The 23,502-nt window shown below is 39.3% G+C and overlaps 1 protein-coding gene and 1 non-coding gene across 5 annotated transcripts in view; both read left to right on the top strand.

Annotated features, from left to right (window-relative positions):
• CDK6 (cyclin dependent kinase 6) overlaps positions 1-23,502 on the top strand; it is a 247,832-nt gene that overhangs the window by 30,867 nt on the left and 193,463 nt on the right. For 3 of the 4 annotated variants that reach the window (XM_042917860.1, XM_042917853.1, XM_042917843.1), the window contains one exon: positions 4,177-4,225. The exons of the other annotated variant lie outside the window; for it this stretch is intronic. In XM_042917860.1, coding sequence (XP_042773794.1) covers positions 4,188-4,225 — 38 coding nt within the window. In that variant the 5' untranslated portion in view covers positions 4,177-4,187. The remainder of the gene's footprint in view (positions 1-4,176; positions 4,226-23,502) is intronic. 4 annotated transcript variants of the gene reach the window in all.
• On the top strand, positions 9,456-9,560 carry LOC122214666. The gene has a single exon (XR_006200045.1). It is a non-coding gene; the product is annotated as a U6 spliceosomal RNA (small nuclear RNA).

Raw genomic sequence — 23,502 nt, 5'->3', positions numbered from 1 at the left:
CAGGCGCCCCAAGTTCCACATGTTTTAAAGTTACTGTTGGTTTTCATTAATAACATTACTTTTTTTACATAATTTAAAAAAAAAATGTTTATTTATTTTTGAGAGAGAGTGCGCATGCCTGTGCATGCAGGGGAAGGGTGGAGAGAGGGAGACAGAGGATCCGAAGCAGACTTCATGATGAAAAGAAAAGAAAAGTGATAGCGGAGAGCTAGGTGCAGGGGTCCAACTCATGAACCTTGAGGTCATGACCTGAGCAGAGTCGGACACTTAACTGTTGGAGCCATCCAGGCATGCCATACAACTGTTTACTTTTTTAAAGGAACATTTTATTGCATTTTATTTTGTTTTATTTTATTTTTGTAAAGATTTTATTTTTAAGTAATCTACACCCAATGTGGGGTTCAAACCCACAACCTTGAGATTAAGAGTCATGTGTTCCACTGACTGAGCCAGCTAGGTGCCTCAAAGGGGCATTTTAAACACCCTAGATACATTCTCAAAATACATTGCTAAATTAGGGGGAGTTTGAAAGATGTTTTATATATATTTTGTAAGGAGAAAATCTCCAACTCTCTGGTTTTACTTAATGTTGAGCATTAGAAGTTTCTATAGATAGGAAATTGTAATCATACCTTTCTCAAGAAGATAGTGTTTTTTTAACCTTTTTTTTTTTTAGTAAAATATATATAACCTAAAAGTTACCATTTTAACCATTTTCAAGTGCACAATTCAGTGGTATTAAATACAGCCACACTGTTGGAGAGCCATCACCACTATCCAACCCCAGAATTTCATTCCTCTCCTCCTTACAAGAAGATAGATTTTTAAATGACATTTTATCACCAGGAGATGAGAACCAGGCAGTAGTTCATGATACGGCCAGCAGGCTTAGTGTTAGGAATGGAAATGATAGAAGCCCACCAAAGCTAGCTCCAGAAAGAGATTTTATCGTAAATGAACAGGGCCCTCATGAGATTCTTTACACGTTTGGCTTCTTGGGACAGGGGTTCTGGACTCTGGGAGCCTATAAGGAGTGCCTGTGGTCTGTCTTGCACCAGGGAATTGCCTCTGAGTGTTTGTCCTCACTACTTCCTGTGTGTCTTCACCCAGGGCTTCCTCATAACCTCCATTTCCAAGGGCCCATGGTGGTCATCACAGCACTGGTTCTGTGTGAGGTTTTTGGTGTGCCCCACACCAGCATGCAAACACTGGTTCTTAGTTCATATTTCAGAGAATCTGAGGCATGGTGTGGGGGAAGAAAGTCCCAGTCTAGGAAAGACTGGATTTTTGCCCTGGTTTCAGATGGTGAAGAAAATTAATTGACATTTGATTCTTTGTTGTTCTAGCTAAGGTCTGAGTCTTGAAGAAGCAAAAACCGTGTTTGTCCTGAAAACGCAGCTTTAGGATAATTCTTAAATCATTTTGAAGTTTAAGTGTTTCAAAGCCATATATATATGTGTTACCCGAACAGGTTTAAAATTGTATGCCAACACTTAACAGTAGTTTTTAGTCATAGAAAGTTGGAGGAGTTTCAACTTGAGAACACTGAAGATGTTCATGAAGAGTAGGTAGCATGGATGAGCATAATCAGTTCCTAGCCACAGTGATGTCTGGAGCTTACTCATTTTGGTGGAAAAGTCATGCTCTTCAGATTGAAAAGTTGGAACATCATTACAGAAAATGAATTTTTATTTTAAACCAATTGAACAGAAATGCTGCTTGGCTTCATGATGGCTAGAAGACACCTTAAGTATAATTAACTCACGAGCTAATGCCTAGAAGTGGCAACATGGTATTATGCCAGTGGTTAGGCAGCTTCACGAATCCGCTTCCAACACAGGTCTGGCCATGCCACTCTGTGTGTGCCTACTTTGGGGGCACTGGTTATTTGACCAGTTTTCTTCCACTGGGGCTCCAAGAACCCTTGAGTCAAGAGAAAGGGCCATATGTTTTTTCAAGTTAAAGAAATCATACACTTTCAGTTATTCCTACTCGTTTGTTTTGTCTTTGAACAGGAGTTATTTATACGAGCACTGCTTGACCAGTATTTGTCTTCCAAGATCACATTATAGCAGTGGTCATCAACTGGTAGCGGTTTTACCTCTCAGGGGATATTTGGCAATCTCTTTGTCATAGCTGGGGAAGGATGTTGCTACTGGCATCCAATAAGTGAATGTCATGGATGAATATCCTACAGGGCACAGGACAGCTCCCTACTGCAAAGAAAATGCAAAATGTTGATAGTGCTGAGGTTCAGAAGGCCTGCGTTACAGGAAGGCACCGTTAACATCAATTCGTAAGAAGCAAAAAACAGTAAAAGTCTGTGTTATAAATTGATCCATAGATAGGTCCAAAACTATCTAGCGTTAATAGGTTTAACATTTAGGGCACCTGGGTGGCTCAATCAATTGAGTGTCCAACTCTTTTTTTTTTTTTTAATGTTTATTTATTTGAGGGGGGTGGGATGCACAGAATCCAAAACAGGCTTTAGGCTCTGAACTGTCAGCACAGAACCCGACACGGGGCTCAAACTCCCGAATCATGAGATCATGACCTGAGCCAAATTTGGACGTCCAACCAACTGAGCCACCCAGGGGCCCCTGAGTGTCCACCTCTTGATTTTGGCTCAGGTCGTGATTCCAGGGTTGTGAGATTGAGCCCTGATCTCCACACTGAGCATGGAGCCTCCTTAAGATTCTCTCTCTCAGAGAAGGAGAGACAAACCAAGAAAGAGAATCTTAATTATAGAGGGGCGAGGTATGTGGGGGGCTCTTAAACAAGTGACGGGGGTTAAGGAGTACAGTTGGGATGAGCACTGAGTGATGTTGGAGTTGTTGTATCACTGTATTGTATACTTGAACCAATGTAACACTGTATGTTAACTAACTGGAATTAAAATAAAAACTTAAAAGAAAAAGATTCTCTCTGTCTCCTCCCCCCTAAAATAAAAAATAATAATAATAATTAAAAATAAAAATACATTTAACATTCATATCATCAGCTGTCTGATGTTCGTATTTCCCTTACCATCAATGGATGAGAAGAGGAAAACCCAGAGGAGGGATAAGTTTTTTCCTTAATTTAATTGGGAGCAAGATGAGATGGCTGAGGTAGATGGAGCTAAAGTCAACTGGAAAATTTAATATTTCCTTAAGAGTGTGGCTTAGGACTGCAACCCATGATGAAGGTCAAGAGGTAAAAGGTTGTTACATTTTTTTCTAATTGAATTTTCATTAGTTTTATTTTATCCTTACCGGGAAATCAAGGGTTTTTAAAAAAAGGACCAAGGAAGCAGGATGGCTCAGTGACCCCTTCTTCCAAGAGTATATATTTATCCTCAAGTGAAGAAAGCCCAAGGGAGTTCAGACAACTGACACCTTCAATTAGAGCCCTTTCCAGATTATGGATGCGTTGCCTCATGTCTATTCTTTATTGTCTTAACATATATCACAGTGGCTGGTATATCAGGTTTTACAGTTTTCCTTCTAATGCCTCCTTTTATAAACTGTCCTTAATCCATATGAGGGGATTAAATAAAATAACCAGTGGAGACGAACTCTTTTTTTTTTTTTTTAATGTTTATTTTTGAGAGAGAGAGAGCAAAAGAGAAACAGAGCACAAGTGGAGGAGAGGCAGAGTGGAGGAAGACGCAGAATTGGAAGCAGCCTCCAGGCTCTGAGCTATTAGCACAGAGCCCAGTGCGGGGCACGAACCCACCAACTGTGAGCTCATGAGCTGAGCCGAAGTCAGACATTTTACCGACTGAGCCACCCAGGTGCCCCAAGACGAACTCTTAAGATTCATTAAAGTGGGTGATTCTGAAGTCTATGAATATGGTAGATGGCATAGATAGGCAGAGGCTTCATTTGTTTTTCTAGTCCTCTAGACTTGACCCTCGAAGGTTAATTTCCCTTCTACTTGAGGTGGTCTGATATTAACCAAGTCCAACAGGCTTTTCCTTCAAAATGTCCTTGGTGCCCATTTCTTTCTCTTCTTTGTCATTGTTATTATGCTAGGGTTCTGTCAACATAGAGCTATATGGTTTAACTTTTTTCTCTCTTGTGTTAACCATCTTTCAGTTTATTTCCTGACCTCTTCCCATATCACTCTGTACTCAAAATGCCCTTTAATTTCTACCAACCACATCAAATCTGGATTTTTCTGCCTGTCTTTCAGAGCCCTGCATAATGTGGATCTGTTCTACGTGTTCATGCTCCACCATCTTGTGAGTGAACTCTGCCTTGCTTGGCCCTCAGACAGAGCCTCATTGCTATCCCCAGCAAGCCTTGCCCATGTGGCTCCCTGTATGGCCTGCCTTCTCCTCTCTTTACCTATTTGATATGCACCCATCTTCAAAGGTTAGGCTCTGATCTTATCAGCTCCATAAGAGTATTTCTGGAAACGTGAGTGCTTCCATTGATCATTTCTCCTCTGAGAAGTTTGTTTCCCGTGGTTTAACTCTGTGTTCTATCTTGTCCTACAGTATGGGTGGTTATTTCACATGGTCATGTCTTCTTTCCTCAGCTGTAATAAAAGATCTTTGTGAATAGAGCTCATGACTTTTTAATTTTTTTTTAACGTTTATTTATTTTTGAGACAGAGACAGCATGAACGGGGGAGGGGCAGAGAGAGAGGGAGACACAGAATCGGAAGCAGGCTCCAGGCTCTGAGCCATCAGCCCAGAGCCCGACGCGGGGCTTGAACCCACGGACCGCGAGATCGTGACCTGAGCTGAAGTCGGACGCCCAACCGACTGAGCCACCCAGGCGCCCCTAGAGCTCACGACTTTTATTTGTCTTCAGTGGTTAGCATACTGCTGACCATACTGCAAGTGCTTAGTAAATGCTCTTGTTTGGTGGATTGTGTGAGATACTCTGTTTCTTTAAATATTATATCGAAATAATATGCACAGAGGCAGTAATAACAATTATGGGGTATGAGAAAGCCTGAAAAGATTAATTACTACCCATCATCCTAACATGGGGTTACATGAGAAAGGTATGTCTTAAAAATAGTATCAGAACATATATGGAATGAACACCCCTCCCTCAATAGCAGTTTTTCAACTGAGGGAGATTTTGTCTTCGGGACATTTGGCAATGTCTGCAGATCTTTTTTGGTTGACAGTTGGAGGGATGCTGCTGGTATTTAGTGGGCAGAGGCCAAAAATGCAGCTAAACACCCTAAATGCACAGGGCAGCCTCCCACAACAAAGAGTTGTTTGGCCTCAAGGGTGAATATTCCCCTGGTTGAAACACCCCCACTCATAACGCTGTGTGGACACCACCATCAACATCCTTCACCACCTAAAGGGATGAGAGCAAGCAAAAAGCAGTGCATATTTTTATATGGAGGAAATGATTATATATTATAAACTCCTAAACAGTGGGAACTGCAGCCTTGTACATAAACCAGAACGGCAGGACAGTTTAAAAAAACGTGTGATAGCTGCTTAGGTAATAAACGGGCACTTCATGTCTTTGGCCTTGCCTTTGGGAGGAGAGGACAGTAAACAGAATTCTCTTAAGGCTAACCACATCTATCCCACAATTTCAGAAAATGAGAGGCATCTGCTAACCCGAAAGATATATTCAAATATTAAGTCACGTTTTTAATAAGCTGGGATTCCTCCAAAAGGTTTGATAGTATATTAGAACATGAAAGCATACATTCTTCTGCTTTTTCAAAAATTTTAAAATCTTCCCTGAAGAATACTTGATAATTTTTAAGGTATAGGAGTAATATGCTTTTCCTCCTGAAATTAATTTTGGGAGGTACTTTTGCTGCATCAGTGGTAGAATGGTACAGTGGGAAGGACAGTTCACAGAAAGATCCTAAGCAGGTCACCTTAACCGTTACCTACCTCATTTTCTTCATTGTCAAAAAGGAGATTAAGGCTTGATGACCTTTGGTTTTAAAATTCTACGTTTTGGTTTATTTTCAAATAGTAAAAAAAGAGATTATTTAGTTATTTATGAGAGAAAATTTGAAGGCATAAATTATACCAGTTTGTTTCTTAGAAACTTCAGAAATATCCTTTCCTACAAAGGCTTACTTCCAGTGTTTAAAGAAAGCAAGGAATTCCTGTTATAAGTAAAAGTTGTCCCCACCTCCAAACAAAATAAAAAGAGTCAAATAAAATTTACAGCTGAAATTAAAATGTCATTGTTAGCCAATTTTGAAAATTCTGCCCATTTTCTTTTCTATGTTTATACTTAAGTATAAAGAAAATATTTTAATAGTACTAATAACGCTGAGTTTTTCACATAATTCATGTTAAGCTAGATGCTTCCAGAAATTTGCTGTTTGTAAAAGTGTAAAACACATTTGAAAGCTTTATTAAGGTTTTTAGTCTACCATTTAGTAAGCTATTGGGCTCTGAATGAAAGGATGAAGCTTTCCTATCTGCTAGATGGAAAATTAAGTGGGACTTTGAAATTTCCTCCTTTTTCCTAACATGGCAATTCATATATTCACAAGTTTGGGGATATTATAATATCACAAGTAATGAAGCTTGCTTTTGTGGTGTCTCTATTCTGATGAGACTGGGAGGCTGACTTTGGCATATCCCAGTTCATCCAGGGACCTGTTCTAGAACTTAGGGATTAGTTATTAGGATTGCCTGATTTGAAGATGCTTTTTAGATACACTCGAAGATGCTAAGGGCATCCAGGATCTCATTCCGAGAGTTGATGTTGCCTGCAGGGAATAGCACTATGTGACATGGGATACATTCATAAAACGGTGCCTTAGATGACTTTTCACTTAGTAAAGGCTACCTGAACACCTCCTGAATGCAAGGCACTTACTGTAAGCAGTATGTACAGTGGGGAATCAAAATGTGTATAAATAGTCCCTGTTTTCAGTGAGCTTAGGATATAGTGGGAGGAAAGAGAGAAAGGGCCTATGCAAAATACTATAATTCGAAGAATAAAATAAGGACTATTCAGAGGCACAGATACAATTCTAAGCTACTTCAGAAGAAATGGTTTAACTTGTGGGAGTAGGAAAGTTAGACACCACAGAAGAGGTGAACCGTGAGCAGAATCACACAAGTGGAGATGAAGGAAATACGATGCATGGCAGACAAGTCTGAGGTGTTAAGTTGACCACAGTAAGAGAAGAAAGGAAGTAGTAGAGGTATGCACAAGTGGTGGGGTCAGAATAATAGAATAAACCAGGTTGAAATAGAATCTAGAGACAAGCAAACCAGGGAAAGGACCATTTTTGGCGGGGGAGAGAAAAGAATGGTGACCCAAATTGGCATAGTTTCCTTGTAATAAGAGGAGAGGTTAAGTAGGAGAGAATTGAGTGCAAGAATTGGCAGTCTGGGTAGCTGGTTGGTTGTGCAGGCGAACAGGGCCATAGAGTCAGCAAGGTGAACTGGGGTTGTAAGCCTGCGAGAGAAGATGGTGGTGCTACTGTTGGAAATAGAACTTCAGGAGAAGGGGTGGGTTTGATGGGACACTGGTGAGTTCTGTTCTGAACATGTTGAGTTATATGTGCTCTCAGGCAATAGCCAAGGCAGGGTTATAATTGAAGTACAGGAAATTGCGAGCTCCAGAGAGGAGTCCAGAAAACCTGTGACGGTCTTGAAGGAGACATAGATCTTTTTGAGTCCCACTTTGGAGTACCATATTGCACATAATATGTGTCCCACCTCAGGGAGCGACTCACAAATGCACCGTGTGGAAACTGAGCACACTGGGCTTGTGTCATCAGCCAAATGACTTGTTAACACACACACCGGTTTTCAGAAGCACAGGTGGTTCAAATCATGCCTCAGAAACAGTTGCTGTCTGTAGTAGATCCTTACGGTCACTGTCAAATCAGATGTCACATGTTCAGTCAGTGACTGAGCAAGAGCACCCAGATGTTGAAGGAAAAAGTAAGACCGTGAATGGAACCTTGAGATTACCTGCATTTAGAATTGACGGGGGGGAAATGGGTCGGAGAAGAAGGCAGAGACCAGAGAAGTAGAGGTATTCGGGAGAACTCAGGGAAGCCATGGGAGGGGAGAGTTTCCAGGAGAAGGAGGCATTTCATTCAGGTATCCCAGGTGCTGTCAAGGGTTGAAGAGACTGCATTTAGTAGTGGGAAATTCTCAGTATCCATTTGAGAGACAGATTTGCTGGAAGAGAGAGAGGGGAAGCCAGGTAACAGATAACAAAGGAATGGGAAAGTGTAGCACAGAGAGTAGACTATCATTAAAAAAATTGAGGGGATGGAATGTTGTTGGTAGAATGACAACCAGATTGAAGTAAGAGTGGTTTAACATTTTTGTTGTCATTATACAAAGGAACTATGAATGTGCTTGTAGTTGCAAAGGAGAGATTGGAGAAGAATGATAGGGGGTAATAATTGATGATGTGAGGACTTAACAGAGTGTGGAGGGCACATTTGTTGGGGGACATCTCTCCTTGGATAGAAGGATACTTTCCTGTGAAACACGAGGGATGGAAGACCCATGGATGAGGCAAATGGCTCTGATTTTCTTCTGTTACAAGAAAAGACCATATGCAGATAGTAGGGAGAAATTGGGAGTCCTAGGTGAAAGCTGAAGGAAGTATCTAGAATTAGGTAGAGAGGGTGGAGGAAGAAGAGCCACGTGTCGAAGACCAGGAAGTGGAGCAATTGTCTGTCCTAAGAGAGACCTGAACAAGTAGAAGAATCTTTTTTTTTTTTTTTAAGTTTAGTTATTTTGAAAGGGAGAGAGAGCACTAGCAGGGGAAGGGTAGAGAGAGAGAGCGAGAGGGAAAGAACGATCCCAAGCAGGCTCCACACTGACAGTGCAAAGCCCTACACGGGGCTCGAACTTACCGTGAGATCATGACCTGAGCCAAGATCAAGAGTTGGACACTTAATTGAGCCACCCAGACGCCCTCCCCACCTCTTTTTTTTTTTTTTAAGTTTATGAACAAGTAGAAGAATCTAAAGTGATCAATACCCTTAGAGTCCCTTAGCCACAGAGAGAGTGTCCCTCATTCATCAATAAATTAAGGCTTTGTAATGTGCTAAAGGCATGCATAAGAAGCCTTATGCTTTAAAAAAATTGTTCTTGTAAATGAAATAAAAATGAGATGACTTATTCTTAAGAATTTTTATATTAATCATCATCATCTCACAACTAAGATTCTTAAGGATAAGTCATATTCATCATCATCATCTCACAACTGACTGAGCCCCTAGTTTGAAAAGCTGTACATATATATATATATGTATATATATGTATATATATATATACATATATATATATATGTGTGTGTATATATATATATATATATATATATATACACACATAATTTTTTGGCATGTACTTAGAGTAGATTATTTAACTTATGTGTAGACACTTAAAACTTGTTAGGGTGATATATTTTTTAAAAAGTATACATAAAAAATATTTTAAAAACCTCTTTATAAAAGAGCTCTTCCATAGCCAATCCGTCCAAATTTATGCTCACTTGAGTAACGCATACACTAAAATTGGAATGATACAAAGAAGATGGACATGACCACCATGCAAGGATGACACACGAATTTGTGAAGTGTTCCGTATTAAAAAATAATTAATATGCTTAACTGGGCTTAGTAAAAGGTGGGTGAGCCTTCCATAAAACAGTTACTATATGTTGAATTCCTTTTCCATCGAAATGTTAACTTAGAGTTGAAATGCAAAAGGAGATTTGATACAGCATTTTGGCATTTGACATTTTAAAGTAATTTCATTAGATCATCAAGCTGTGAATTATTGAAGACTGTTCTCCTGTAAACAGTTTTTTCCATTATCTTTCTTTGAGTTAGAAACAAGTTGCATGCCATTTGCCTGGCAGAAGATAAATGTATTAAGTGCTAAAATATACAAAAATTTTGGCAGTATGTCTTCTCTGCTTTTTATTAATGAATGCTTTTGTTTAGTCTTACATCAGATGACTAGAACAGATTTGTGTTTTGAATAGTTAAAGCCAGGAACAAAATTCTCTGTAATCGTGTTGACAAAATTCACTTGAAAAGTCGAATCTCACTTGGGATGAGTCATTTTCAATCTTCTTCCTACCCCAGCATGCCCAAGCAAGGAAGTAGACTCATCAGTTACAGTGGTTCCTCAAGACAGTGATTCCAGTCACGTGGGGACAATTTTGCTAACTGCCATATCTCCAGTGTTAGTGCATCGGAAGTGTCCAAGAACCTACTGTTGATTAATTGGCTGATTGTCAGTGGAGGGTAAGGAAGAGGTGTTTGACAAGGTCCGCAGGGGATTCTATATTATTTGGTCCTCATCCTCCAGCATTTCCCACCACATGAGGCAATTCATAACTGAAACAATTCAATCTAAACTAAGGCTAAGAATTAGCTTTCTCAAAAGTACTTTATGTGCTGCCCAAAGAGATAGTTGCTTTAGAGGTTCTTCTAGCAAACCTGTAAATACGTCCTGAGGTATTGTCTTTATTCTAACAGTTTATAAGTTGCATGCATTAGAAGTCAGAATGCAGAAACATTTCTGTTACAGTGTGAAGAAAAAGTAGGTCTCAAGGTCAAGGTAACCACTGTTGTCTTTTCAGGAGTCTGTCAGAATGATGGCTGGCTGCCCATAGACAGGGAGCCAATTCTGTGGTGTGGTTGCCATGTTCCAGGATCTGCCTGGTATTAAAGGCTGGAAGCCCAATTTTATTAGTATACCTAGAGGGATTGAGAATCCAGGGATGACAGACTCATGCCAACCTCATAAGAAACCGAAGTTTGAACCAAAATGTTAATTTACTCTTTTCCAGTAAAAGCTGTACTTCTCGAGCGTATTCAGATCTGCCAACCAAGGCATTGCCTTCCCTGCATGCTTATCTGTGAGAAAGCCAGATTAGACTGGGACAGTTTGCACTGTGAGTGTGGAGCCCGTGAAGAGCATGGGCTGATGATCTTAATGTCTGATGGCCTCAAACCCTGTGCTCAGTGCGTCCATTTTGACTGTAGGGAAGAAATCTGTTTGTCATACAAACTCCCTCCTCACCTGTGACAGGGTCTGAGCCACACTGCCAAATGGGGTCTTTCCAGAGTTTGCTTCTGTAAAGATAAAATCTAGGCTTTTTAAAAAGTACATTCAGTTGTTTACTCTATGCTCTGTTAGTTGCCACCACAGCCCTGTCCCTTAGATTTGAGGTGGTCATAGTCTCTTGGGCCTTTTCTGTTGGCAGTTCACCCTCATCCCTTATGTTTTCATTTTATCCACTTCAGTCTTAGACTTTTTCCTTCATTTTGGTTCAGGGGCTAAAATGGTTTCTGTCCCATGTCCTACTTACCCATCCTTTGTGTCTGTTCATTGAACTAACCTCCCTGACTGAAAACTAACCTCCTACAGATAACTTTTTGGCACATCCTTTAATAGTGGCATTTGAAAAAAGTTTAGTATATAAGTGAAGTATCTTAGAGTTCCCTAGTATTTTATTTACCTCCGTGTTTAACAAATACTAAACTATAAACTGTATGCTTGGATGTTTTAGAATTTTCGCGAATGGTTTTCTTGTGAATATCTAAAGAATAATATATCTATTTGAGGGGAAAATGTTCTACTCTTACCAACTCAGTTTTTCTTTAAGAAACTGATATTCTAATTCTGAAAGGGAAATACATTGTATATCTGAAAAACAAAGAAAAGAGAAGTGAAATATCAAAGAAGGAGGTCGGAAACAATAGAAGTACAATAAATAAACCGTATTTACACATTTAGCCACTTGTCAAGTATAATTATCTCTCAAGTTACTCTGTGAGGGTGATTAGAAAGACTAACCAGAGACAGTATAAACTATCGGGTTTATTGTCATTTTAGCCTGCCAGATCAAGTCAGTAAAAACTGCCCTCCTAGAACAACTTGTTAGCTACTCATTTCTCTGTTAGTTAAAGGGGGATATGTAGCCACTTTTGCTTCTTGGTTTTACTTTGAACAAAGAAGTATAAGCCAAGAGGGCAGTGATTAAATATCTACATGTCTGTAACTTTTTGGAGGTTGTAAGAGTATGTTCGTTCCCGAGGTTCTATTTTTCAAAACTATTGTTCATTACCCAACAAGATGGGAATATTCGAAGTGATATTCTGTTAAAGCCAGGAAGCAACTAGTCAGTGACATTAGCAGAAATGTGCTTATCAGGCTAATACCGAGATCTAACCTTTGTATCTGCTCCTTGCATACACATAATGTAAAAATGTATAAAATTCTGACATTAAGAAAAACTAGTTGCGTTAACGTACCATGGGTAGTTGTGCTTAGAGAATTGGGCGCCATCACAGACGGGCTTATTGGTGTGTCAAGATTGAGGGTTGGAAGAAACAGAGAAATCAACTGTCTGCTGGAGCACAACTTAATTATCTTCTGTTGCTTTGTTGGGGCTCTGAATCCAGATTGGGGTAGGGCTTATCTAGGATGTGATTGAAGATGTAAAGTTGTTTGTTTCAGGAAGCTCTCTTTTTGTAGTTCCTTGGAAATTTCTCAAAATGTTGGAAGAGTGAACCATGTTGTCATGTTAAAACATTTTGTGACTAGTTTTGGCCTAAGTGTACTTTTGTACTGGCAAGATACATGGGGGATTTAGGCTTTACTCTGATAGCTAAATGAACTCAAATATTTGCTGAATGTAAATTGCTTTGATGGCGATTGGATCACACATTCGTAGATTCTGTACTTTGTTTTTCCTTTCATGAGCAAGACCTTCCTTGGAGTTAAGGGTAGAGTTAAGTTAAAGAGTAGCAAATTATTTCCCTCTTTGGAAATAAGCAAAATCACCCTCTGATAATAAAATATTTCTTTAACATGTCAAAATAGTTACCGAGGAAAGAAAGCATGAGTGGGGAAATGGGGATAACTCATTTAGCGGCTTGCTGTTTAGGAAATTAAATATGTTTAATAAAAGTGCAGTTGCCTTATACTGTGTGACTTGAAAATAATGAGACAAAGAAAAAAATGAAAAGCACCATACTAGAACTTATATGGCCAAAAAATCTTATCCCACGGGATGCAGTCCGGTTTTCTAGCTCTCCTCTAATTGAGCAAAACATTTTCAGACTCTTTCGGAATTGTCTTGAGAACCGTTTCATGAGCCAAACCCTAAAATCAACATCTTTACTTTATTATCACACCTCTTTTTGGACCCAAAAGAATATTACTCAGCCTGATCCCCCACTTAATTTATCAGAATTGGCTCAGGCTATTTCCAAAAATACAGTGTGCTCTTTTATAGGACAATTGAATATTTGTATTCATTTATTTCTTCATTCGGTGATGGAGGCCTAGTGCCTCCAGTGCATCAAGTATGTTGTGGTAAGACATAGGGGTCTAGCTCTGGGGGCAGCAGGGAGACCAGTGAGGATCACAGAAGATGCACACCCCTGAGCAGTCTTTGCAGATGAGCAGGAGGTCACCAGATGGACAGAGAAGAGAAGAGCTTTCTAGACAGAGGTATCCGCGTGTGTTGAGGCATGGAGCAAACGCCACGCGCATTTCAGGAACTGCACGTGTTTCAGGATGGATAGAATCTACTTAAAAGATGAGAACAGATTGGTAATAAGGGGCGAGATTGTGGGGATCCTAGTAAGCCATGGAATGGAGGATACAGTGGTTAAGAGTGAAGGTTCTCTCTCTTTTTTTTTAATGTTTATTTATTTTTGAGAGAGACAGAGAGAATGTGTGTGTATGAGTGGGGAAGGGGCAGAGAGAGAGGGGGACAGAGAATCCAAAGCGGGCTCTGTGCTGACATCAGACAGTGCGATGCCAGGCTCGAACTCATGAACTGCAAGATCATGACCTGAGCTGAAGTCAGGCGCTTAACCAGCTGAGCCACCCAGGCGCCCCAAGAGTGAGGGTTCTCTTGCCTGACTATCTGAGTTCAAATTCTGGCTCCTTCATTTATAAGTGTTGTGACACTGGGTGATCTCCGAATCTTCCAGCCTTAGTTCTTTTCATCTGTAAAAGAGATGATGATGCCTGCATTATAGGGTTAAGAGGTTTAAATACACAGATGCAGATAAAGTTCTCAGTATCATGCCTGGCACAGGGTAAGCGCTCAATAAACGTTAGATTTTTGTACTGCTACTTTGTCCTGTTGACAAGAAACAATAATGGAAGTATTTTAAAAAACAAAATATATGTATACTTTATTGCCTTGTGTAGCATTGACCACTCCTCTCTTCTTGAAACAGTCTCTTTCCTTGGTTTTTCTTTTTTTAAAATTTTTTATTTTTTTATTTTACAGAGAGAGAGAGAAAGAAAAAGAGCGAGGGGCAGAGCGATAGAGACAATCCCAAGTATGCTCCAAGTTCAGTGTGGAGCCCGATGTGGGGCTCGATCCCATGACCCTGAGATCGTGACCTGAGTCTGACATTCAGCTGACTGAGCCACTCAGGCGCCCCTGCTTTTTCTTTTTCAAATAGCTTTTTGACACATAATTGACATGTCGTAAAGTTTACCCATTTGAAGTGGGTGATTAAAAGATTTTAGTGTATTCGCAGGGTTGTGTAACCACCACCATAATCTAATTTTAGAATGTTTTCATTCCCCCTTATAGAAACTCCACCCCCGTTAGCAGTCAGTCCCCATTTTCCTCCACCCCCTGCTACTTAACTGCTCACCCTAAGCAACCTCCAGTCTACTTTCTGTTTTTATCGATTTGCCGATTCTAGCCATTTCATATGAATGGAATCTATTCAATATGTAGTCTCTTATGACTGGCTTCTTTCACTTAGTGTAATGTTTTCAAGAGTCATCCACATTGTAGCATGTATCAGACCTTCATTCTTTTTTGTGGCTGAATGATATGCTACTGTATCTACATGACATTTTATTTATTCGTTCATCAGCTGGTGGACATTAGGTTGTTTCCACTTGTTGGCTATTATGAATAATGGAGCTGTGAACATTCCTGGTCAAGTTTATGTGTGGACATATGTTTTCGTTTCTCTTAGGTGTATATCAAGAAGTAGAATTGCTGGATCGTACAGTAACTCTATACCTAACAGTTGGAGGAACTACCCAACTGTTTTCCAGAGTGGCCACACCTAATTACATCCCACCATAACAATATATGAAGGTTCCACTTTTCCTGCATTTTTGCAAATATTTGTTATTTATTACCTTTTTAATTTTAGCAGTCTTGGTGTATATGAAGTGGTATCTCATGGTTTTGCTTTACATTTCTCTAGTGACTAATGATGTGAACATCTCCTGTGTTTATTGGCCCTTATTATATCTTTAGAGAAATGTCTATTCAAATCCTTTGCCTGTTTTTATTTTACTTTATTTACTTTATTTTATTTTATTTTCAGCTTTATTGAGGTGTATTTGACAACCTCTGCCCATTTTTAAGTTAGGTTGTCTTTTTATTATTGATTATTTTATTGTTGATTACTGATTAGTATAATAGTATTATTATATATATTTATATATTCTGGCTCCAAGTCTTTTATCAGATATATGATTTAAAGATAGTTTGTCCCATTCTTTGGGTTGTCTTTTCATTTTATTTTTATAAAATTTATTTTACTTATTTTGAGAGAGAGAGAGAGAGAGAGAGCACACAAAAGCAGGGGTGTGAGAGAAAGGGAGAGAGGGAGAGAGAATCCCAACCAGGCCCTGCACTGCCCACACACAGCTCAATGTGGGGCTCAGACTCACGAACCTCGAGACCATGACCTGAGCTGAAATCAAGAGCTGGAGGCCCAACCGAGGGAGCCACTCAGGTGCCCCTGTCTTTTCATTTTCTTGATTAAGTCCTTCATAGCACAAATGGCTTTAATTTTGATGAATCCAATTTACCTATTTTTTTCTTCTATTGTTTGTGCTTTTGGTGTCATATCTAAGGTATCATTGCTCAACCCAAAGTCCTGAAGATATTCTCTTATGTTGTTTTTTTTAAAGAGTTTTAGCCCTGCAGTTTGATTTGTGATCCATTTTGAGTTAATTTTTATTTATGTTGTGAGGTAAGGGTCCAACTTCAGTGTTTTGCGTGTCAATATCCAGATATTCTGGCATCATTCATTGAAAAGTCTGTCCTTTCCCCATTGAATGGTCTTGTCAAACTTGTTGACAATCAGTTGAGCATAAATATGAGAGTTAATTTCTGGACCGTCAAGTCTATTCTGTTGATCTGTATATTTATCTTTATGCCAGTACCACACTGTCTTGAGTATTATAGCGTATAGTAAGTTTTAAAATCAAGAAGTCCCCCATCTTTTTCTTTTTCACGATTATTTTGGCTCTTTGGGCCGCTTGCATTTCTGTGTGGATTTGGGGATGATTTTGTCAATTTCTGCTAAAAACCTGGGGTTTTGCTATGGATTGCATTGAAGCTATCGATCAGTTTTGGGAGTACTGCTTCTTAACAGTTTCAAGGCCCTCTCATCTATGAATACGGATGTCTTTCCATTTTTGTAGATCTTCTTTAATATCTTTTACCATTGTTTTGTAGTTTTTAGCGTACAATGAACTTTTTTTCTTACGTTTGTTCCTAAGTATTTTGTTGTTTTTGATGCTACTGTAAGTGGAACTATTTCCTTAATTCCCTTGTTTTTTGTGATGTAATTTTGTCAGCTGTTTTCTTGCCCATCTGATTCATTCAGGGATGCTGTTCTTGTTGCATGTTATAGCCCCTAAGATTCTGTCTCCTCTTTACGCTGATAATTTTTCAAAATATTACTTGACCTGTGTCCAGAACTCCAACTATGTGTTTACAGTTGTTCACTGGACATTACCACCTGAGTGTCACAAACATCCAGTTCATCTCTTCTGGAATGAACTCATTAATTACTCCTCATGTCTTCTGTTTTTTTCTTCTACTGTTTGGAAATAATACCACTATCTGCCATGTTGCCTAAACCAGCACTCTGAAAATCATTCTAATCTTCTTCCCTTCTTTCAACTTGAACATCCTGGTTGATCAACAAATCCTTTGGATTCTACTCCTAGATATTACTATGGGAGTATAAATTGGTGCAATCTTCTGTAAAACCATTTGAATCCAGAGCTTTTTAAAAATATATATTTTTTGATTCAGGAAAATATTTAACTTTTGATTTTTTGCAATGTCACTTACAGGATTTTATCATAGGGTAATGAGCCAACATTATAAGAATAGGGTAATGGTTTAATAAATTATGTAAATTTAGTGCATCTTAAAAATGGTTTTATCATCTATGTACACATATATAGAGACTTGTGAAAGCATTTGATACATTGTCAAATTTTTAAATTGCAAAATATTTATGTAAATTATGATCCTCTTTTTGTTTTTTTTTGGTTTTTTTTTTTAAAGAAAGGGAATTTTTATTTTTAACTTCTTAAGAGTGAGAGAGCACGAGCAGAGGAGGAGCAGAGGGAGAGGAAGAGAGAGACTCTTAAGCAGGCTCCATGCCAAGCGCAGAGCCCAACACGGGACTCGATCTAACGACCATAAAATCATGACCTGAGCTGAAATCAAGAGTCGGACGCTTAAGTGACTGAGCCACCCGGGCACCCCTATGATTCTCTTTTGGTTTAACAAAATAGAAGATAAGTTCCAAGAGAGCAGGGATATTGTCTGATTGACATTGATACCCCCCAAAGAGTGTAGGAGCTTAGTAAATATTTGTTGGTTGTACTGGTCTCTCTCTTTACTGTTCCACTTGCTTTAATATATCTGTATTTCTTACCTAGGATCTTGCAAACACTTTGAACTTGGTTTCCTCACCTCCAGTTTTATTCCCCTACAGTCCAACCTCTCTTCTGCAGTCAGAATGGTATTTCCAGGTGGTAAATCTGGCCATAGCCTCGCCTACTGGGTCATCATTTGATTCTTCCCAGTGCTCATCAGATAATTTACAGACTTCTTAGCCTGGATTACCAACCCCTCTGTAATTTCACTTCTGTGTACTTTTCCAGCTCTTCTCTTGCCATTTTCCAAGATAATCATCAAGTCATGCCAAACTATCCACAGTTCTCCAAATATGAATTTTCCTGCATACCTACATACCTTTGGACATGCTGTTCCTTCTGCCCAGACCATGCCAAACTTCCTTGGTTTATCTGGCAAATTCCAAATCATCCTTAGAGATTCTGCTCCCCAGCCACTTACCCTCTAGGCACATTTGAGTGCCTCTTCTACAGGGTTTCCATAATTCTGGAACTCTTTTTTTTTTTAATTTTATTTTATTCGTTTTCTTTATTTTTGACAGGCAGAGAGAGACAGAGTGCATGTGGGGGAGGGGCAGAGAGAGAGGAGACACAGAATCGGAAGCAGGCTCCAGGCTCTGAGCTGTCAGCACAGAGCCCCATGTGGGGCCCGAACTCACAAACCATGAGATCATGACCTGAGCCAAAGTCGGACGCTCAACCAACTGAGCCACCCAGGCGGCCCCATAATTCTGGAACTCTTTTATAACCCTTAATATATATGAGATAGACATCTCTTTAGGGCTAGAGAGTTAGTGAGGGCAGGGACTATATTCTCCTCTGCCTTCAACTCATCATCTTATTGCTGAACGGACTTCTGCTATATCTCCATTTCAGGGCTTCCCAGCTTTGGTCTGAGGCCTGGTACTAATTTACTATCATCTGTGATAAAATTAGAAAAATAAGGGCCCTGTGGTAAATTTTTCAGAAAGCAAAATCTGTTTACATTTTGGGTGTTAAAATGTGCTTTTTCTAATGAAATGATGTTGATAGTGGATGGTAGGGTATATTTAGGTCTTTAGTTGACAACATTCTGTCAGAGCCCAAAATTTGTTGGAAATTTTACAGTTCCCTGAAAACCAAAGGTCTGGGAACACTGCTGTATCTCATGGGGTGGCACCAAGTCCCCAAAGTCAAAAGCCTATGAGTCATCCTTGGCTTCTCCTCCTTCCTCATCCTTCCACCCCCGCCACATTCAGACACTTAGCAAGTCCTGCCAATTCAACCTCCTAAATATTTCTGGAATCTGTACTCTCCTCTCCGTCCTTGCTGCCAATTCCTTAGGACAGGCCCTCTTTATTTTCCCTGTACAACTGCAGCAGTCTCCTGACTGGTGTTCTTGCCACTGTTCCCCTCTTCTTCATGCTCATCAGAATGAGCTACTTAAAAATCAAAAGTAGATATCCATTTACTATGGGATTAGATTTCCTTATGGCATACAAGATTTTCCTCCAGTGGGATTTCTTGCTGTCCTTTGTTCACACTTTCTCCTGGTTTTGAATGCCCTTTCTTTACCACATTCTTAGGTAACTCCTGTCTAAGTTGAATTGTCACTTCCTCCACAAACACTTTCCTACAAGTCTGAGTTAGGTGCCCCTCTTTATTGCTCTTAAAGTCCCTTGTATATATCTCTACCTCAGCATTTCCAGATTAGTCGATATTCATCTTTTTATATCTGCATTCCCGCTAGACTCTGAACAGCTTAAAAAAATGTATTTTATCCCTAGATCTTTCTATACCTAGCACCCAGTACAAAGCTAGAAAATAACAAATATTGAATGAATGTTTGTTGGCTGCATGCATTTGTTTGGTATTATGATCATATGTACACTGTGAAAGGTTTGTTGGCCAGAGTGAGGGCTGAGTACAAGAAATCTCTACGAGGCAGAGAACAGGATCCCTCCATAGACATTTAGGCAAGAGTGATGAGTACTTGAACTCAGGAAGTAGCAGTGGGTAGAGAAGTATTTAGGTGGTGCAGTTGCTGGTTGATTAAATGTAAAGGGTCAGGAAAGAACCTAAAATTACTTGAAGGTTTCTGGGATTAGGAAATTGGTTGGACGGTGGTGTGATTCACCAAGGGGGGTGAGCCCTGTTCTAAACACTTTGAAATTGAGATGTTCAGAATATTGGTTGAAGTTGTCCAAAAGGTGACTGGGTATGGGGTTTGGGGAGAGAACTGTTTTGGAGAGATAGATTGTAGATTCTGCAGCCTTTCTTTAGAGTTATATGAAGTCTTTTTTAAAATTTTTTAAAAAATGTTTATTTTTGAGACAGACAGAGCATGAGCGGGGGAGGGGCAGAGAGAGAGGGAGACACAGAATCCAAAGCAGCTCCAGGCTCTGAGCTGTCAGCACAGAGCCTGACGCAGGGCTCGAACTCACGGACCGCGAGATCGTGACCTGAGCCGAAGTCGGACGCTCAACCGACTGAGCCACCCAGGCGCCCCAAGAGTTATATGAAGTCTTGACCATGAAGGAGATAATTATCATTTGTTGTTGCACAGGTGGTTGGTGGTACATTGGGTAGGAAGAGACAAGATCATGAGATTCTAGATACTGAAGGTACAGATCAAAGAGGAGAAAAAAAGCATATGAAGGTTCTAATTGAAATCCTGGTTGTTTCTTACAGTTCTATCACTCTAGACAAAATTACTGTTTATCTCAGCTTCTTCATCTGTAAAATGAGAATAATAGTACCCACTTAATAGAGATATTGAAAGAATTCAGTGAGTTTGCATGTGTAAAGTCCCACGCTTTACTCTAGGGGCTCATAAATGATAGGTCAGAGAGGGGATTCAAGAAAATATTTCTCAGATCATGAAGATAGTTTGAAAACAAAGCATTTCTTAGTGGTGACATTGGGAATTACAATTAACATCTTAAACTTGAAACAGTCTAGTTTGAAATAATACTAACTTAGCTTTTATAGTATTGAAAGCTTTTTTCCTGTACAGCTCTATCCCCTTTTATGCTATGATTGTTATGCACTTCATCTTTATATATTGTGTGGCCATTATCATAGATTTATAATTGTTGCCATATGCATTTGTCTTTTCAATCATATTAGGAAAAAAAAAAGTTCCAAACCAAACTACAATATTACTGGTTTTTATGTTTATGTGTGTAGTTAATTACCCTTGCCAGTGTTCTTATTTGATTCATGTGGCTTTGAGTTACTCTCTTGTGCCCTTTCATTTCAACCTGATGGACTCCCTGTAGCATTTCTTCTAGGGCAGGTCTCCTGGCCACATACTCCTGCAGCTTTTGTTTATCTGAGCATGCCTGGAGTTTACCTTCATCTTTGAAGCATAGTTTCTCTGGATATAGAATTCTCGTTTAACAGTTTTTTCCTTCAGCACTTTACATTTGTTATCCACTGCCTTCTGCCCTCCAGTGTTTGGATGAGACATGGGCTATTAATCCTACTGAGTTTCCTTTGTAGGTGGTGAGTAGCTTATCTCTTGCTGCTTTCCAGATTCTTTTTTTGCTTTTTGAAAGTTCGATTTGTACTGTCTCAGTATGGATTGTCTTGCCTCATGTTTATGTGCCTAGAAAGCACTCAAATAAAGGATCATAATAATAATGCTGAATTAAATTATTGTCATTTCATAATAACAATAATGATCATGAATTACCCATCAGTAGAACACAATCAGTATAGTGTGCTTAAAAAGTAGGGGCGCCTGGGTGGCTTGGTCGGTTAGGCGTCTGACTTCGGCTCAGGTCATGATCTCATGGTCCGTGAGTTCGAGCCCCGCTTTGGGCTCTGTGCTGACAGCTCAGAGCCTGGAGCCTGTTTCAGATTCTGTGTCTCCCTCTCTCTCAGCCCCTCCCCTGTTCATGCTCTGTCTCTCTCTGTCTCAAAAATAAATAAACGTTAAAAAAAAATTAAAAAGTCAAGAAAATATTCAGTGCATGCTATAGAGAATTCCATTAAAAACTTTAATTAAAAAAATTTTTTAAGTTTATTTATTTATTTTGAGAGATAGTAAGTATGTGCACAGGCGGGAGAGGGGCAGAGCAGAGAGACAGAATCTCAAGCAGTCTCCATGCCATCAGCACAGAGCCTGATGCGGTGCTTGAACTCAAGAACTGTGAGATCATGACCTGAGCCTAGACCAAGAGTTGGACACTGAACCACTTAACCGACTGTGCCACCCAGGCGCCGCAAAACTTTAGTTTTTAAAAGTAGTGTGAGGGCTTGAGATGGGTAGGAATCAGGTATCGAAAATATTCACTTATGTGGAACACCCAGTTGCCTGATAGAATCGCATTATGAGTTGTTCTTACGGTTCTTTGCAAAAGAAAAATTCTTCTTTGGGGGACATGTAGTTGCAGCTACACTTCCACATTCTTATCTCCTTTAGTTGTTTTTGTTTTTTTTAATCTTTTTGAACATTTATTTATTTTTTGAGAGACAGAGAGAGACAGAGCATGAGCAGGGGAGGGGCGGAGAGAGAGGGAGACACAGAATCTGAAACAGGCTCCAGGCTCTGAGCTGTCCGCACAGAGCCCGACGCAGGGCTGGAACCCACAAACCATGAGATCATGACCTGAGCCCAAGTCTGACGCTCAACTGACAGAGCCACCCAGGCGCCCGTATTTTTTTTTAAGCTTTTTTTGTTAAGTTTATTTGTTTTGAGAGAGACAGAGAGAGTGCAAGTGGGGAGGGGAGAAAGAGAGAGAGAGAGAGAGAGAGAGAGAATCCCAAGCAGGCTGCATGCAGTCAGTGCGTATACTCTTTTGAAACCTGCATTTTCTTTCATTAATATATTATGAATGTCTTGCTTTCAGTGCCATGAAATATTCACCTTATTATGTGAAATATTCCTAGAACAAAGATCAAACTCTAAAACAAAACTGTGTAGGCATACTACATCATAACTTAGTATTCTATATTTTTACATGTGAACAAAACAGCCTAATTTCAGATGCCTGAGTTTGGCAGTTGATAGAGATAACAGTTCTTTCAACTTTTCCAACTATGTTCTGTTTTTCTTATCTTTTAATATAGTTTCCTGATGGTGTTCTTAAAATATATTTATAGAACCTTTCTGAATTCTTAACACAGTAGTTCTTGGAAATTTTGCTTGAATAGATCTAATTTTAAAAGGTAAGATGTTAGATGTTAATTTTTATAATGACTTTTAAAAAACGTGTTCATTATTGTGGTTGCTTATACTTTATTATATTAGAAAGGGCACAGAATTCTTGTTCATGAGACCCAGGTATCTTATTTCTTTAGTTAGTTTTGCCATTCTGCATTCTGTTGACCTGTGTCTCCTTATCTATAAGATAAAAGTACAAAGCCAGATAATCTCTAAAGCTTCCCATACTTTCAAAATTCCATAATTCTACCTTGTCTTGTATGGCAAACATTAAAGTAACTTGAAGAATTCGTGAGCTGTCATTGTTTCTCTTATATTTCATGGTAATTCTGTTATTTTTGACCTGACAATTAGCCAGGCATCAGAAAGGTAATTTTATTTTTCCCACATTCTTTACGGAGTTACTCCATATTGGAGAAAGATTAAAATCACATACCTTCAGTGAAGCAGTAATGCATACACATTTTTTTTTCCTACAACAAATTTAAGACCGTAAGTTGTTAACATATTTCATTTTTAAAACTGCGGTTTCAGGATTGAGGATTGGGATTTTCTCAGTAACTCAGGAGCAGATTGAAGAAAAGTATATGAGTGATGGAAGGAAGAAAACTTAAATGAGAAAAGAAGCTTTTATAATTCTTGTTTTTGAAATAGGGATTTTTTTTTTCTTATTAAAAACTGTTTAAGTTCTCATTATAGAAAGTCTAGG

The sequence above is a fragment of the Panthera leo genome, chromosome A2, assembly GCF_018350215.1.
Source record: "Panthera leo isolate Ple1 chromosome A2, P.leo_Ple1_pat1.1, whole genome shotgun sequence".
NCBI classification, from domain to species: domain Eukaryota; kingdom Metazoa; phylum Chordata; class Mammalia; order Carnivora; family Felidae; genus Panthera; species Panthera leo.
This window is presented reverse-complemented; position numbering and strand designations above follow the sequence as displayed.